Below are 14,512 nucleotides of genomic sequence, written 5' to 3'. Positions count from 1 at the left end.
TTAGCTGGATGTGGTGGCATGTGCCTGTAGTCCTAGCTACTCAGGAGGCTAAGGCTTGAGCCTAGGAGTTCGAGACCAGTCTGGGCAACACAGTGAGACCTCCCTCTGCACAAATTTTTTTTTTCTTAATCAGCTACTAGCTACTTGGGAGGCTGAGGTGTGAGGATCATTTGAGCCCAGGAGTTTGAGGTCTCAGTGAGCCATGATCATGCCACTCACTCCAGCCTGGGCTACAGTGTGAGACCCTGTCTTTAAATGAATAAATACATAAGGGGATTTGCAATTGTAAGCAACAGAACTTGCTCTAATTTTATTAACAGCTGTGGGAGCTCACAGAATCTCAAGGATGCTTAGAAGGCCAGCCTTAAAGGCTGTGCCAAAAACAATGCCCAAAACACTCGGTGGGGTTCACCTAGCAATGAACCCTTGGTAGCCCCATTAAGCCTGCCCACCCCAACCAGCCATGCTGACTCTGGGTAGCTCAATACAAACATCTCTGCTGTCACTGCCTCACAAATCTGAATGTCTCTGCCATTGCTTTAGTAAGTTAAACAAAATATGTACAAACCCCATGGCGCAGGCATTCCATTTCTGTTAGATACCCTGAAAACGCTGGCTCACAGATGCATATGGAAATGTGTATGAGGAGGTTCATCATGGCATTGCTTCAAGGAGTTTGGACCAACAGTGTCTAGCACTAGGAAATTGATAAGTAGAATATGCTTTTTTTTTTTTTTTTTTTATTTAGGTTAATATTTGCCATTGTGGTCAGGAACGGTGGCTCACACCTGTAATCCTAGCACTTTGGGAGACCAAGGCAGGAAGATAACCTGAGCCCAGGAAATTGAGACCAGCATAGGGAACATAGTGAAACCCTGTCTTTACAAAAAATACAAAAATTAGCCTGATGTGGTGGCAAGCACCTGTAGTCTCAGTTACTCGAGAGGCTGAGGTGGGAGGATGGCTTGAGTCTGGGAGGTCAAGGCTGCAGTGAGCCATGATTGTGCCACTATACTCCAGCCTGGGCAACAGAATGAGACTCTGTCTCAAACACTAACAAATAAAAATAATTGCAATTGTAATAAAAAGGCCTTAAAGCATATAAAGGGTCAAATGTAATGGAAGTTTTATGACTCATAATAATCCAAGGGGACTGTTAGTGATCAGTAGTCTGGCTTTCCTCCAGGCAGACATTCAGATCCAGACTGAGAGTTGCTCTGCCACCTTCAACCGTGGCTTCCAAGGTCACTGTGGGGGACATCATCCCTATCAGCTATAAGGGAAAGGAACAAGGAGGAGCAGGTGTGGGAGAAGTTTCATGGGTCAGCACTGGAGGTGATGATGCACATCTCACCTAACAGCACCCACGAGTTAAAACTCAGTTACGGGGCTCTACCCACCTGCAAGAGGCCTGGAAAATGTAGTTCGCAGCCTCGACCAGGTAGCGCAAGCATGCGATGGAACACTGAGCATGAAGTTATATCTACAAAGAGCAACAAGGCACAATCTCAGAAACAGGATATTGAGTGAAAAAGGTAACATAGTATGAGATGCGTAACTCTGTACCACTTACGTAAACATTTGAAAACACACATAAAACACTACGTCTTTATCTCTGTATATATTTTCTACTATGCCTGTTTGAATACCCATAGATCCAAACAAAGGTATGGCAGATGGATCGAAAGAACAAACTTTAAATATATCCTAGTGGGTGTCTGTGGAGGAGAGGGAAACGGGAGGAGTAGAAGATGGGTGACAGAGGCAAAAATAAGAAGTGAAAATAAAACAAAACCTAGGCCATAGTCTAATGCAGTTGACGGTCAAATGGCCCAAGGGGTGCGATCAACTGATTCTGTGCATCTGGGGTTCAAATCAAAAGAGGGGGAAAAGCAGTGTAGTAAGGAATTAAAGCCATATACATCCATGGCAGAAAATGGGGGAAATGTGAAAAAAGTATGAAGAAAACAAACACTCATAATTCCACTCCCCAGATGTAACTACTCTTGTTATTTTAAAATATATTTCCTTGCTATCTTTTTTTTTTTTTTTTTTTTTTTTTGAGACAGAGTCTTGCTCTGTCACTCATGCTGGAGTGCCGTGGCGCGATCTTGGCTCACTGCAACCTCCGCCTCCTGGTTTCAAGCAATTCTCATGCCTCAGCCTCCCAAGTAGCTGGGATTACAGGCACCTGCCACCACACCCAGCTAATTTTTGTATTTTTAGTAGAGATGGGGTTTCACCATGTTGGCCAGGATGGTTGATGGTTCTGAACTCGACTTCAAGTGATCTGCCAGCCTCCACCTCCCAAAGTTCTGGGATTACAGGTGTGAGGCACTGTGCCTGGCCCTTGCTGTCATTTTCCTATGAATATGTAATACATGTTGACAATATTGGGATCCAGTCTGCATATAATTTATTTATTTATTGGAGGTACATGTTTAACTATCACATATAATTTATTTTCTGCTCTTTTCCTCCCCATTTATCTATCATGAGCATTTGTTTCTATTCTATTAAATATTCTTTGACATCAGACTTTTCAATGACTGAATAATTTTCTAAATTGTGGACATACTATATTTAACTATTTACTTACTTGTGAGAATTTAGGTTCTTTCAAATACAGGGCTATTATAAATGATGCTCCAATGCACATCTTTGTGCATCAAAGTTTCAGTGTGTGATTCTTCTCTGTGGTTTAGATGAACAGAATGGGAATAACTTGGTTAAAGGCTGTGAATGTAGGTGTATATATATTTATTTTTAAGGTTTTTGATGCATCTTTAAATTGGGAAACAGAGAACACATAGGGAAAGGTGCATAAGACATCAATGTAAAAAACAAATGATTACAGAGTGAATTCCTGTGAAGTCACCATGTGGGTTAAGAAATAGAACGTTTCGGCGGGGCGCGGTGGCTCAAGCCTGTAATCCCAGCACTTTGGGAGGCCGAGATGGGCGGATCACAAGGTCAGGAGATGGAGACCATCCTGGCTAACACGGTGAAACCCCGTCTCTACTAAAAAATAAAAAAAAAAAAACAAAACTAGCCGGGCGAGGTGGCAGGCGCCTGTAGTCCCAGCTACTCGGGAGGCTGAGGCAGGAGAATGGCGTGAACCCGGGAGGCGGAGCTTGCAGTGAGCTGAGATCCGGCCACTGCACTCCAGCCTGGGTGACAGAGCGAGACTCCGTCTCAAAAAAAAAAAAAAAAAAGAAATAGAACATTTGCAGCCCCGCTCAGGCTTTTGTGCCGCTCATCTGAATCCCAGACCCTTCCCAACCAGAGAGGAAACCGCTGCCTCACTTCTTTGTAGCTTTGCCATCCAGTGCTATATTCACACTGCATCCTCTGAGCACTGTAGTTCAATACTGCTTGCTTTTGAGCTCTGTATAAATGGAATCATACATACATCATGTATAATACTTTTTTGTATCTGGCTTCGTTGGCTCAATATCATGTTTCTAAAATTCATCCATATTATTGCATGGAGTTGTAAGTAGTTCTTTCTCTGCCACCACTCTTTTGTTTTTTCAATTTTTAAATTTCTTTCTCTCTCTCTGTCATTAAACTTTTATTTTAGGTTCAGCGGTACCTCTGCAGGTTTGTTATATAGGTAAACTTGTGTCACAGGGGTTTGTTGTGCAGACAACTTTATCACCCATAAACTAAGCCTAGTACCCAATAGTTATTTTTTCTACTCTTCTCCCTCCTCCCAATCTTCACCTTCAAGTAGGCCCTAGTGTCTGATACTCCCCTCTTTGTGTCCAAGTGTTCTCATCATTTAGCTCCCACTTATAAGTGAGAACATGAGGTATTTGGTTTTCTGTTCCTGCTTTAGATTGCTAAGGATAATGGCCTACAGCTCCGTTCATGTTCCTGCCAAGGACATGGTCTTGTTATTTTTTATGGCTTCGTGGTATTCACGGCAAATATGTGCCACATTGTCTTTATCCAGTCTGCCACTGATGGGCGTTCAGGTTGACTCCACGTCCTTGCTATTGTGAACAGTGCTGCAATGAACATGCATGTGCATGCGTCTTTATGGTGGAATGATTTATATTCCTTTGGGTAGTACCCCAGTAATGGCATTGCTGGGTCTAATGGTAGTTCTGTTTTTAGGTCTTTGAGGAATCGCCACACTGCTTCCCACAGTGGTCGAACTAATTTACGCTCTCACCAGCAGTGTATATGCATTCCCTTTTCTTCGCAACCTCACGGCATCGGTGATTTTTTTTGGCTTTTTAGTAACAGTCATTCTGATCAGTATGAGATGATATCTCATCGGCCACTACTTCTCTTTGGGTTTCTCTGAATCTATGTAAGTTTTTTCCTCTGCTTCAGTTTCACATTTCTGAGAGATTAAGGTTAGATGGTGGGAGAAGGAACTCCTTTTCACTTTTTCTAGCATTTTTGGGTCTGTAAGGTCTTTTTATGTCGCTGTGTCCCTCAGAGAGCTGGCAGAGCGAGATTCTCTTTTATTTTTATTTATTTTTATTTTTTGAGACAGAGTCTCACTCTGTCGCCCAGGTAGAATGCAGTGGTGCACTCTCGCTCCGCCTCCTGGGTTCAAGCGATTCTCCTGCCTTAGCCTCCAGAGCAGTTGGAATTACAAGCGTGTGCCACCACGACCTATTAATTTTTGTATTTATAGTAGAGATGGAGTTTCACCATGTTGACCAGGCTGGTCTTGAACTCCTGACCTCAAGTGATCTGCCCACCTTGGCCTCCCAAAGTGCTGGGATTACAGGCGTGAGCCACTGAGCCCAGCCAGAGTGGGGTTCTTAATGTCCTCATTTAGCAAAATAAGAAACCGAGGCTCAGGGCTCTGGAGGAAATGACAGAGCCATGGTCATGCCACTGCACTCCAGACTTTGCCCTCTGCCTATTTCACAGGGGAACATGAGATCACAGGAGAGTCCGTTGCTATGTCTAGTCTTAAAGGAGTCAGGAAACACATGTGAACAATTGGAACTGGGCTGTCCCTCACCTCTGTTCCAGCCTCCGTTCACTGGCTGCCCCACTCTGAATGCTGGTGTGACCCAGAGCTCTGTCCTTGTCCTGTTCTCCATCCACATACCCTCCCTGGGTGATCTCGCCTGACCCCAATGCTTTAACTATCACTTATATCCTGACAATGGCTACATTTCTATCTCCAGCCTGACTTCTCCCTGGAACCTCAGGATTGTGGATGTGACTGCCCACTCAACATCTGACCTGGGTATTTAATTTGACATTGAACATGGCCAAAACCAAACGCTCCATCTTCTCCACCAAAGCAGCCCCACCGACCCCGCCATCTTTCCCATCGCGGTTAATGCCAACTCCAAAAATCGTAGATTATAGGCGTGAGCCACGAACAGAGTAGTCATGTTTAACACTCTATTTCACCCCTAGTTCTTCTGCAAATCCTGCTGGCTCCATCTTTACAGCATATCCAGAATCAACTGTTTCTCTCCATCTCCTCTGGTATTACCCTGGCCCAAGTCATCAATGTCTCTTGCCTGGACTAGTGCAGTATCCTCCTCATAGGTCTTACTGCTTCTGACCTCACCCCCCTGTTCGTTTACTTCCCATAGAATGTCAGAGGGATCCTATTAGAACCTAAGTTAGGTCATAGCTCTTCTCTGTTTAGAACCTTCCATGGCTCCCAGTTCATTCAAAGAAGAAGCCAAAGTCCTGTGGTCAACTATATGGCTCATATATCTGGTTTTCCTCTCCTTTCTAACTGCATCTCAACTACCCTACCCCCTTGCTGTTCCTTGAACAAGCGGACGCACTCCTACCTCCAAGCCTTTGCACTTGCTGTTCCTGCTGCCTGGAACATAGGTGGGGCCCACTCCCTCACTTCTTTCAGCTCTTTGCTAAAATGTCACCTTCTCAGGGAGGCCTTCACCCGCTCCAGGCATGTGCTGGCCCCAGTGCTCCCTGTTGTTTAACCCATTTTGATTTTCTCCATAACTCTTACCACAATCTGGCAGACTCTGTCTTCAACTTATTGGGGGTCTTTATTTATTGTCTTTTCTGTCCCTAGAACACAAGCAACAGGAGGACACAGAGTTTCTCTTTGTTCACTATTCTAGTCCCAGTACCTAGAACAGTCCCAGGCATTCACGGTGAGGTTTCTTTCAACCTGGAGTCCAAAACATACTGGAGATATTGATTCATTCAACGATTATTTACATGTGCCTGGTGTTGTTTCAGCACAAGAAACCAAGACTCCCACAGCCCACCTGCAACACCTGGGCAGTGGCTTGGCATGACTTGGCAAAGAATCACAGAGCCATCTGGGTGGCAAGATCTGGCCAGTAGGGTGGGAGCAGAAGTGATGTATAAAATTTCCATCTCAGGGCCAGGCAGTGGCTCACGCCTGTAATCCCAGCACTTTGGGAGGCCGAGGCTGGTGGATCACCTAAGGTCAAGAGTTCAAGACCAGCCTGGCCAACATGGTGAAACCCCATCTCTACTAAAAAGACAAAAATTATCCGGGCATGGTGGCAGGTGCCTGTAATCCAACAGCGCCTGTCACAGAGTGAGCACTCAAAACATGGGTGTGGTGCCTCACACCTGTAATCCCAGAACTTTGGGAGGCCGAGGTGGGAGGGCTGCTTGAGGCCAGGAGTACAAGACCAGCCTGGCCAACATGGTGAAACCCCATCTCTACTAAAAAGACAAAAATTATCCGGGCATGGTGGCAGGTGCCTGTAATCCAACAGTGCCTGTCACAGAGTGAGCACTCAAAACATGGGTGTGGTGCCTCACACCTGTAATCCCAGCACTTTGGGAGGCCGAGGTAGGAGGACTGCTTGAGGCCAGGAGTTCAAGACCAGCCTGGCCAACATAATGGGATCCCCATCTCTACAAAAAAAATAATAATAAAATTAGTCAGTTATGGTGGCGTATTCCTGGGGTCCCAGCTACTTGGGAGGCGGAGATGGGAGGAGTGTTTGAGCCTGGAAGGCTGAGGCTGCAGTGAGCTGTGATTGCACCACTGCACTGTAGCCTGGGTGACAGAGTGAGACCCCGTCTCAAAAAAAAAAAAAAAAAAAGCCCAAGCTTTCCCCCTTCTCAACAAAGCCTCCAGGAATGGAATTTGCCCTGGAAATTTGGAAGGCAGGCAGCGGCTTAAATGGCATTTGGAGAGGGTGTGGCTGTTTGTGTTTCTGCTGGCTACAGAGGAAACCGACAGCTTTCAGTAAAAGTTACCACTGGGGTTGCCAGGTGTCTGGATTTGGACTGGGCAGCTTTATTTTCGAGCCTTCAGTTCTGGGGGAAAAAAAATAACCCAGACATATAAATGTGTGTCCAGTATGTCTGTTGAAACCATCTGGCATTCCTGGCTGCAAAATTTCAAGATATTTCATCCAGGTCGATCTCTGGCCTTGACGAAACTGCAGAATTTACCTTCTATGTACCAATCTCTTTCTGAATGCTTTTCTCAAGTTTTACTCCCAAACCAGCCTTCATGTTATAAACCTTAGGTCTCTGCTCCATTAGGAAAGCAATAGGGTGAAGATCAGCGCCCTTCTGAGGCATTTGCATTTAAAAAGTAGCAAGAAGTCAGGTCAATGCTTATTTGAAAGGATAGGGTCGACCAGGCCTGGGGCAGTGCTCATGCCTGTAATCCCAGCACTTTGGGAGGCCGAGGCGGGTGGATCATCTGAGATCAGGAGTTTGAGACCAGCCTGGCCAACATGGTGAAATCTTGTCTCTACTTAAAACACAAAAATTAGCTGGGCGTGGTGGCAGGCGCCTGTAATCCCAGCTACTTGGGAGGCTGAGGCAGGAGAATCACTTGAACTCAGGAGGCAGAGGTTGCAGTGAGCTGAGATCGTAGCATTGCATTCCAGCCTGGAATTCCAACTCAAAAAAAAGAAAAAAAAAAAAAAAAAAAAGAAATAGAAAGAAAAGATAGGGTGATCATATGGTCCAAAATGGGATGTTATACATTTTATTATCTTTCAATACAAGAAGTCTAGAGGAAGGGCGGTTCTGTGGTTGGTTAATTCAGGATCTCAATGACATCAAAGATCCAGATTCTTTCCATTTGTCATTCTGCACCTTCAGTTAGTCAGAAGTGTCCTCTGTCAGGGTCTCAAGATGGCTGCCATAGCTCCAGGCATCATGGCTTCATCCACTTACAGTAGCAAACACCCATCCAAGGATCAGACAGCATACTATGCACTTTGGATCTATTAAATATTTTAATCTGCACAACAACTCTGTGAGGTAGAAGCTCTTACTGACCCCATTTTACAGATACAGATATTGAAGCCCAGAGAGGTTAAGTCACTTCACAAAGTGACACAACTAGGAAGCAACAGGACTGGGATTTCAAGCCGAGAAGCTGGTCTCTGGTGCTACAGCAATGTCCAAAGGTTGGAGAAGAAGTCCTGCATGTTGGTGGCAGAGTGGGATTGGAACTGAGGGTCCTAGATGTTTTCCGCTCTGCTTCCTCAAAGCAGTGTCTCCAATGCCTCCTGGCACAAGTATGATTTGGCCAAGCTGTGGAGCCCTGACTTACTCTGATACCTATTATGCTTGAATCAGACCTTGAACCAGAGCCCTCTGGAGAATGTGCTTCCAACAGCAAGGCTTCCCTTGGAGACGTTTTGACTTGGGCAGCTGCGGGTAGCTCCACTATTAGGAAGACAATTATATTTTGGTCGGAAGAAGGGAACCCTGGGCTGTGTGTCCGGCGTTGGTTTGGGTTGTCCGGCTGCTCTAATTCCAAGGGTGGAGAGGCCTCCCTCTTCTTCTCAGACAGCTGCTCTTGGTTCTCAGAATGAGGAACAGCCCGGCTCTGGGCTGCTGGTCTGACTTTTGAGAACTCATTTGCATGTGGGAGATGATGGCACCCCCGGACAGTGCAGTAACTCACTTCTCGACTGGCTCATTCAACTTGGGACGGGGAAAAAAAATCACTTGTTGTTTTTCCTTGCTTTATCTTAATTAGTTTTCCTTTTAAACAGAGCTTGGGAAGGCGCCTTCAAATCCTCAGCCTGCAGAAGCTGACAGGGGCTTGTCAGGGAATAAGAAACTCTGATGTTTCCAAGCAGCAGAATCTTCTCCCCCGCAACCGTGAAACTTATGCAACAGAAACGAAATGGTATTTCCCACTATTTGCGAAGTACATGGCAACGGAAACTCTAAAATTGTCCCTGCAAAAGAGAATTTCCCTATCATTATCATCACTTTTTTTTTCCTTCCCCCTGAACTGCAGGTTTTTTTTTTTCTTCTTCTTCCTCCCTGTTCTTTTCGAGAATGTTACCCAGCTACCGGCTGCTTTAGGCCCTGCCCTGGCACATACGTGGGACACATGGGCTCCCCACTAGATATCCTGGACGGATGATGGGGAAGAAGGGAGCGGAGGTCAAAGTTGAAATGGGGATAGGAAGAGATCTTCTCCAGCCTGACTGCTTAGTCATGTTTGGTTCAGGGAGTTGTCTGTGCCAGGATTAGCTGGGAGCCAGCCAGGTTTTGAAGAGAGGGAGTCCCCACTAATCCCGCCAAGGCTGAGGCGCCTGGCTGAATCCTGACACCGGGGTAGTGACCTGAGGCAGAGTCCTGGAGGTGCCACCAGCCAATGGTGCTTCCCCAGGCCCATCCCTTGCAGGCCTTAAAGAAGCTGAAAGGATCTTGTTTATTCATTGTCCTTCTCTCCACGCTCTTGACTGGACACACCAGGAGGTCAGGGACCTTATCTGTTCTGTTCACTGCTGTAGCCCTGCCTGGCGCATAGGAGGCCCTCAGTATATACTTGTTGAATGAATGAGGGGTGGAACTTGTTGCCTTTATCCTTGTCCGTCCCCCTTGCTGGAATAATGCTGTCCCCCTTGCTGGAATAATGCTGTCCCCCTTGCTGAAATAATGCTGTCCCCCTTGCTGGAATAATGCCATCCCCCCTTGCTGGAATAATGCCATCCCCCCTTGCTGGAATAATGCTGGCACCACAAGGTCCTAAATTGTTGGGGTGCTCAGTGCTGCAATCTCAGGACCTTGCCCAATGCCCAGTGTGTAGCAGATGCTTGTGGCCAACACTTTTAGATGCCCACCTGTGCTAGCTCTTCTCTCGTGACAACAGATCCCCAAGTTGGCCGGGCAGCCTTGTGCCAGGGGACGAAGCAGGTCTTTTCTAAGTTGATAGTGACAATCTTGGTCAGGGGCTTTTCAAGGGTGACCAATGGTTTCCGTGTTGACCTGCTGGGAGCTTATGTTTATTCCCCCAAAGAGAGAAGCAGAGAGGAGACAGGGTCTTCTTCGTACTTTTCTTTCCTGCATTGGAGGTGTGTGAGGAGGCAATGTTGCTGTTTCAGCAGCCATTTTGTGCCTTTGAGGCCCTAAAGCTTGGGAGAAAAAGCTACCATGCTGAGGATAGGAGGGTCAAAGGTGCCATGATCCTTGATGGCATCATGAAGTCCTACACCAGCCTCAGGAACCAATTGCCTCTGGACCTCTTGCTAAATAAATAATGTCCTTATGCTTTAAGTCATCAATAGCCCAGTTTTCTTCTCCTTGCAGCCAAATGCATCCTATTAGATTCAGCACTCAATCCACGCATCGTAAAAGACTTTACTTATTGAGCACTTACTGTGTGCTCTAAGCACTCTCCACGTATGCACTCAGGAGCCTTGCAATGACTTTATGATGTAGGTACTGGTATTATTCTTAGTTCACAGATGAGGAAAGCAAGGCACAGAGAGCTTATGTATGTTACTAAAAGCTGTATCATCTTTTAGTGTCATAATCACCACTAGGGATGGGGATGGAAGGGGAAAAAGATTCCAGTAGAATCTGAGGAAGTAACGAAGTATAAAACATTGGGGTGGGCCAGGGATGGGACCGATCCACAATGTGGAAATGTTTTTTGGCAGTGTGGGCCAATTCTTGGGTGAAGTGTGGGATTTGTGTGTGAACTTGAGGCTAACCTTCCTTGGTCATGGGCTGAGAAGGGAATTAACATTTGTTGAGCACCTACTGTGTGCCAGCTATCTGTGTCAGGTACTTCACATGAATGGTTCTCAACAAGGGGCAATTCTGTCCCCAGGGATATCTGGCAATGTCTGGAGACATTGTTTCTGTTTGTTCATTTTTGAGGCAAGCATTATTCTGTTGTCCAGGTTGGAGTACAGTGGTGCCATCACAGCTCACTTGCAGCCCCCACCTCGTGGGCTCAAGCAAGCTTCCCACCTCAGCCACCCCAGTAGCTGGTACTACAGGTGTGCGCCACCATGCCCAGCTAATTTTTAAAAATTTTTTGTAGGGTCTTGCTATGTTGCCCAGGCTGGTCTTGAACTTCTGGGATCAAAAAATCCTTCCACTTGGGCCTCCTAAAATGCTGGGATTAGAGGCCTGAGCCACTGTGCCCAGCCTGGAGACATTTTCTGTTCTCAGATTGGGGAGGGAGAGGTACTGGCATCTAGTGGGTAGGGATGCTGCTAAACGTCCTGAAATGCACAGGACACGCCCCTCCCCCAACAAAGAGTTATCTGACTCCAAATGTCAATAGTCCCAAGGTTGAGAAAGTCTGTATTGCATAGATTTTGCTCTCACAAAGACTCCCCTTTTACAGATTAGACAACTGAGGCCCAGAGAAATGACGTATCTTGGCCAAGGTTACCTTGCCAGTTGGATTTGGACTGGGATACAAATGCAAGCCCGCTTCATTCCATGGTCCATTATGTTCCCACTATGTTCTCCCCTCGTGGTAGACAGAATTAATTTAAAGATGAGGAAACAGAGGCTGAGAGAGGTACTGTGACCAGTTTAAGGTCACAAAGCAGAGCTACTCCAGAGGCCTTTATTAGGAATAAAAATATAAATAAAAAACCAGCTACCTTTGGACACAAATGACTCCACTACCCAAGTGTGACAGGCTCACCTACCTCATGTCTTTTACTCCCTGCCCTGGGGAACTTCACTCAGCCCAAGGCCCAGATCAAATGCTACCTTACCCATGATCCCAAAGAAAGAAGTAAGAGAGGGCAGAAGCCACCTCATTCTCTTCCTGTGTCCTTAGGCACTTACAGTATTGAGAGGCCAGTATCCTAGGCTTTTGGAACAGCGATAAATAAGCAATAATGTTTCTGTCCATAAAATGACTATAGAAGCAGATACTATGTGAATCACTTCCTGCAGAGACAATACAATCTCTGCTCCGGAAATACAGGTGATTAGGGATTGTATGGGCCATTCGAGAGTGGGGCCAGGCCTAGAGGGCCATTCACACATGCAATAATAGTAAGAACAAACATTTACAGAGAACTTTCCAGGTGTTGGGCGTGTGCTAAGTACTTCCCATGGAACCCCGGGAAGGACCTTGGAGCTAGGTACCATGATCATTCCCATTATACTGATGAAAACACTGAGGATCTTGAGGCAAGGAAACCAGCCCAAGGCCACCCGGCCAGCAAGTGGGGAGCTAGGATTTGAACCTGAGCAGCTGACTCTAGGCCCCAGAGCTTCCTCCCGTCTCCATACCTTCCGATAAGGCGGGTGAGGACATTTGCCAAGCGGTTTGATGATGATCGACATCACCCAGAGCAACCTGACAAGAAGCTGGGTTTCCCAAGGCCTTATCCCAGAGGGTGGGTGGATGGAAGTGGGAGCAGGCAGGGTACCTGCCACTTGATCAATAACTCGGGAGCAGGTAATAATTTCTTCTGGGAAAGGTGGAAAGGGCAGGGTCGGGGGCAAAGAAGTTCAGAAAGGAAAGGAAGGAAGGAAAGAGATGGGAAAGGGAACGGGAAAGAGAAAAGTGAGAGCGAGCGCGCGCCACGCATATTCCTTCCCAAGGTCGTGGCAGCGCCGAGGGCACCGCGAGGGCCCGGCGCTCCCGGGAAGGGCCTTCACTGCCCAGGCAGCGGCCGCCCCCTCTTCCCGGGGCCGCGGGGGCGCGCGTGGCGGGGCTGGCTTGCCCCCCAGCGGCTCCGCCGCGAGCTTTCCCAGCCGGGTGTTTACTCCGCGCCGCTGCCGGACCTGCAAGCGGGAGCCTGCGCGCGGCGGGTGTCGCGTGTGCCGGGTGGGAGTGGCGTAGCCCGCGGTGGCGGCGGGCTGGGGGGCGCCACGCGTCCGGGTGCGGAGTTGGTGAACTCGGCTCGGCGTGCGCGCGGCCTGGGACTCCGGGCTCCGCGGGTCCCTTCCGGAGGTTCCCGCCAGACTCCCGAGCTTCCGACGGAGGCGCCGAGCGCCGCGCCGCGTCCCCAGGGGCCCCGTGCACGCGCAGAGCGCCTCTGCGGCCGAGCGCGGCGTGGCACTTGGCAGACGCTCCCTGGCGCGGGGGCGGGGGGCCCGCCGTCTGGGAGCCCCGAGGGCCGCCTCCTCCCGCCCCTCGCCCGGCCCCGCGCGCTGCCTCCGCCCCCGGCCCAGCCGCCCGGCCCCCAGTCCCGCCCGCCGCTCCGGGAGCCCGGCCCGCCGCTGAGCCCGGCCCGCCGGCGCGCCCCGTCCGGGATGGGGCGCCTGGACGCCTGAGCTGCCGCTCGGCGCGACCTCCGCGCGGGGGAAGGAGCCGGCGCCGCGCGGCCGCGCGAGAATGGAGGCGCCCAGCGGCAGCGAGCCCGGCGGTGACGGGGCCGGGGACTGCGCCCACCCGGACCCCAGGACCCCTGGCGCCGCGGCGCCCAGCTCCGGCCCCGGCCCCGGCCCGTGCTCGGCCGCCCGGGAGTCGGAGCGCCAGCTGCGCCTCCGCCTCTGCGTCCTCAACGAGATCTTGGGCACCGAGAGGGACTACGTGGGCACCTTGCGCTTCTTGCAGTCGGTTAGTGTCGCCCAGGAGCGCGGGGACAGCTTTCCCTCCAGCCGCTCGCCCCACTGTGTTCCCCACAACCTGTGGCTGTGGTCCCCGTGGGTGGAGAGAGTAGCCTCGGGGGCGCCCCGCGGGGCGCGCGGAAAGCGAGGGGGATCCAAGCTCCTCCAGAGCTGTCCCGTCGCCTCCTTCCCTGGGCGGCGCACGGTCCTGCTCCGACGGGGGCTCTCCCGCACTCCACTTCCCCGCGGCGCGCGCTGTCCTTTTGTCTTTTCTTGCCCCTCCTCGCCTTTCAAATAGTTTTAAAATTAGTTACATCCGCGATGCAGGGGCTTGGGGACTCCGGCGCCGGGAGCTGGTGCTCCTGCGTCTTTTTCCCAGGAATAACTTCGCGCCCGGTGCACCACTCGTCTAGGACAGACCATAGGAGCCCCAGAGCCCAGCGTCCCTGCGCGTTGATGGAGTAGGATATAACCTGAAGCTCAGAGGAGGGACGGGGATTGACAGAACCCCAGAGTAGAACCCGCCATGCACAGGTTTTTGCTGGAGTTCAGGGAGAGTGGGTTTCGAACTCACGACTCGGCAGTCCAGGCTCCCTAACTGCATCCACCCCCCAACTCCCCACCTCCAAGTGCAAAACCACGGCCTCAGACTTAGTAAAATAACAACCGAGCACTTACTATGTGCCAGGCACCTTAAATGTGTCATTAATTAGCAGGTTTAACCTTCACAGGCGTCCTATGAAGTAGGGATGAATATTTCCCCCAT

General features: G+C 49.3%; 1 protein-coding gene across 2 annotated transcripts in view; it reads left to right on the top strand.

The window, feature by feature from the left end:
* The first annotated feature begins 13,381 nt into the window (after nucleotides 1–13,381).
* PREX1 (phosphatidylinositol-3,4,5-trisphosphate dependent Rac exchange factor 1) overlaps nucleotides 13,382–14,512 on the top strand; it is a 205,360-nt gene continuing 204,229 nt past the window's right edge. For both annotated transcript variants that reach the window (XM_005569681.4, XM_065523274.2), the window contains exon 1: nucleotides 13,382–13,756. In XM_005569681.4, coding sequence (XP_005569738.3) covers nucleotides 13,532–13,756 — 225 coding nt within the window. In that variant the 5' untranslated portion in view covers nucleotides 13,382–13,531. The remainder of the gene's footprint in view (nucleotides 13,757–14,512) is intronic.

The sequence above is a fragment of the Macaca fascicularis genome, chromosome 10 (genome assembly GCF_037993035.2).
Source record: "Macaca fascicularis isolate 582-1 chromosome 10, T2T-MFA8v1.1".
Classification (NCBI taxonomy): Eukaryota; Metazoa; Chordata; class Mammalia; order Primates; family Cercopithecidae; genus Macaca; species Macaca fascicularis.
Note: the sequence above shows the minus strand (reverse complement) of the source record. Positions and strands in the feature narration are given on the sequence as shown.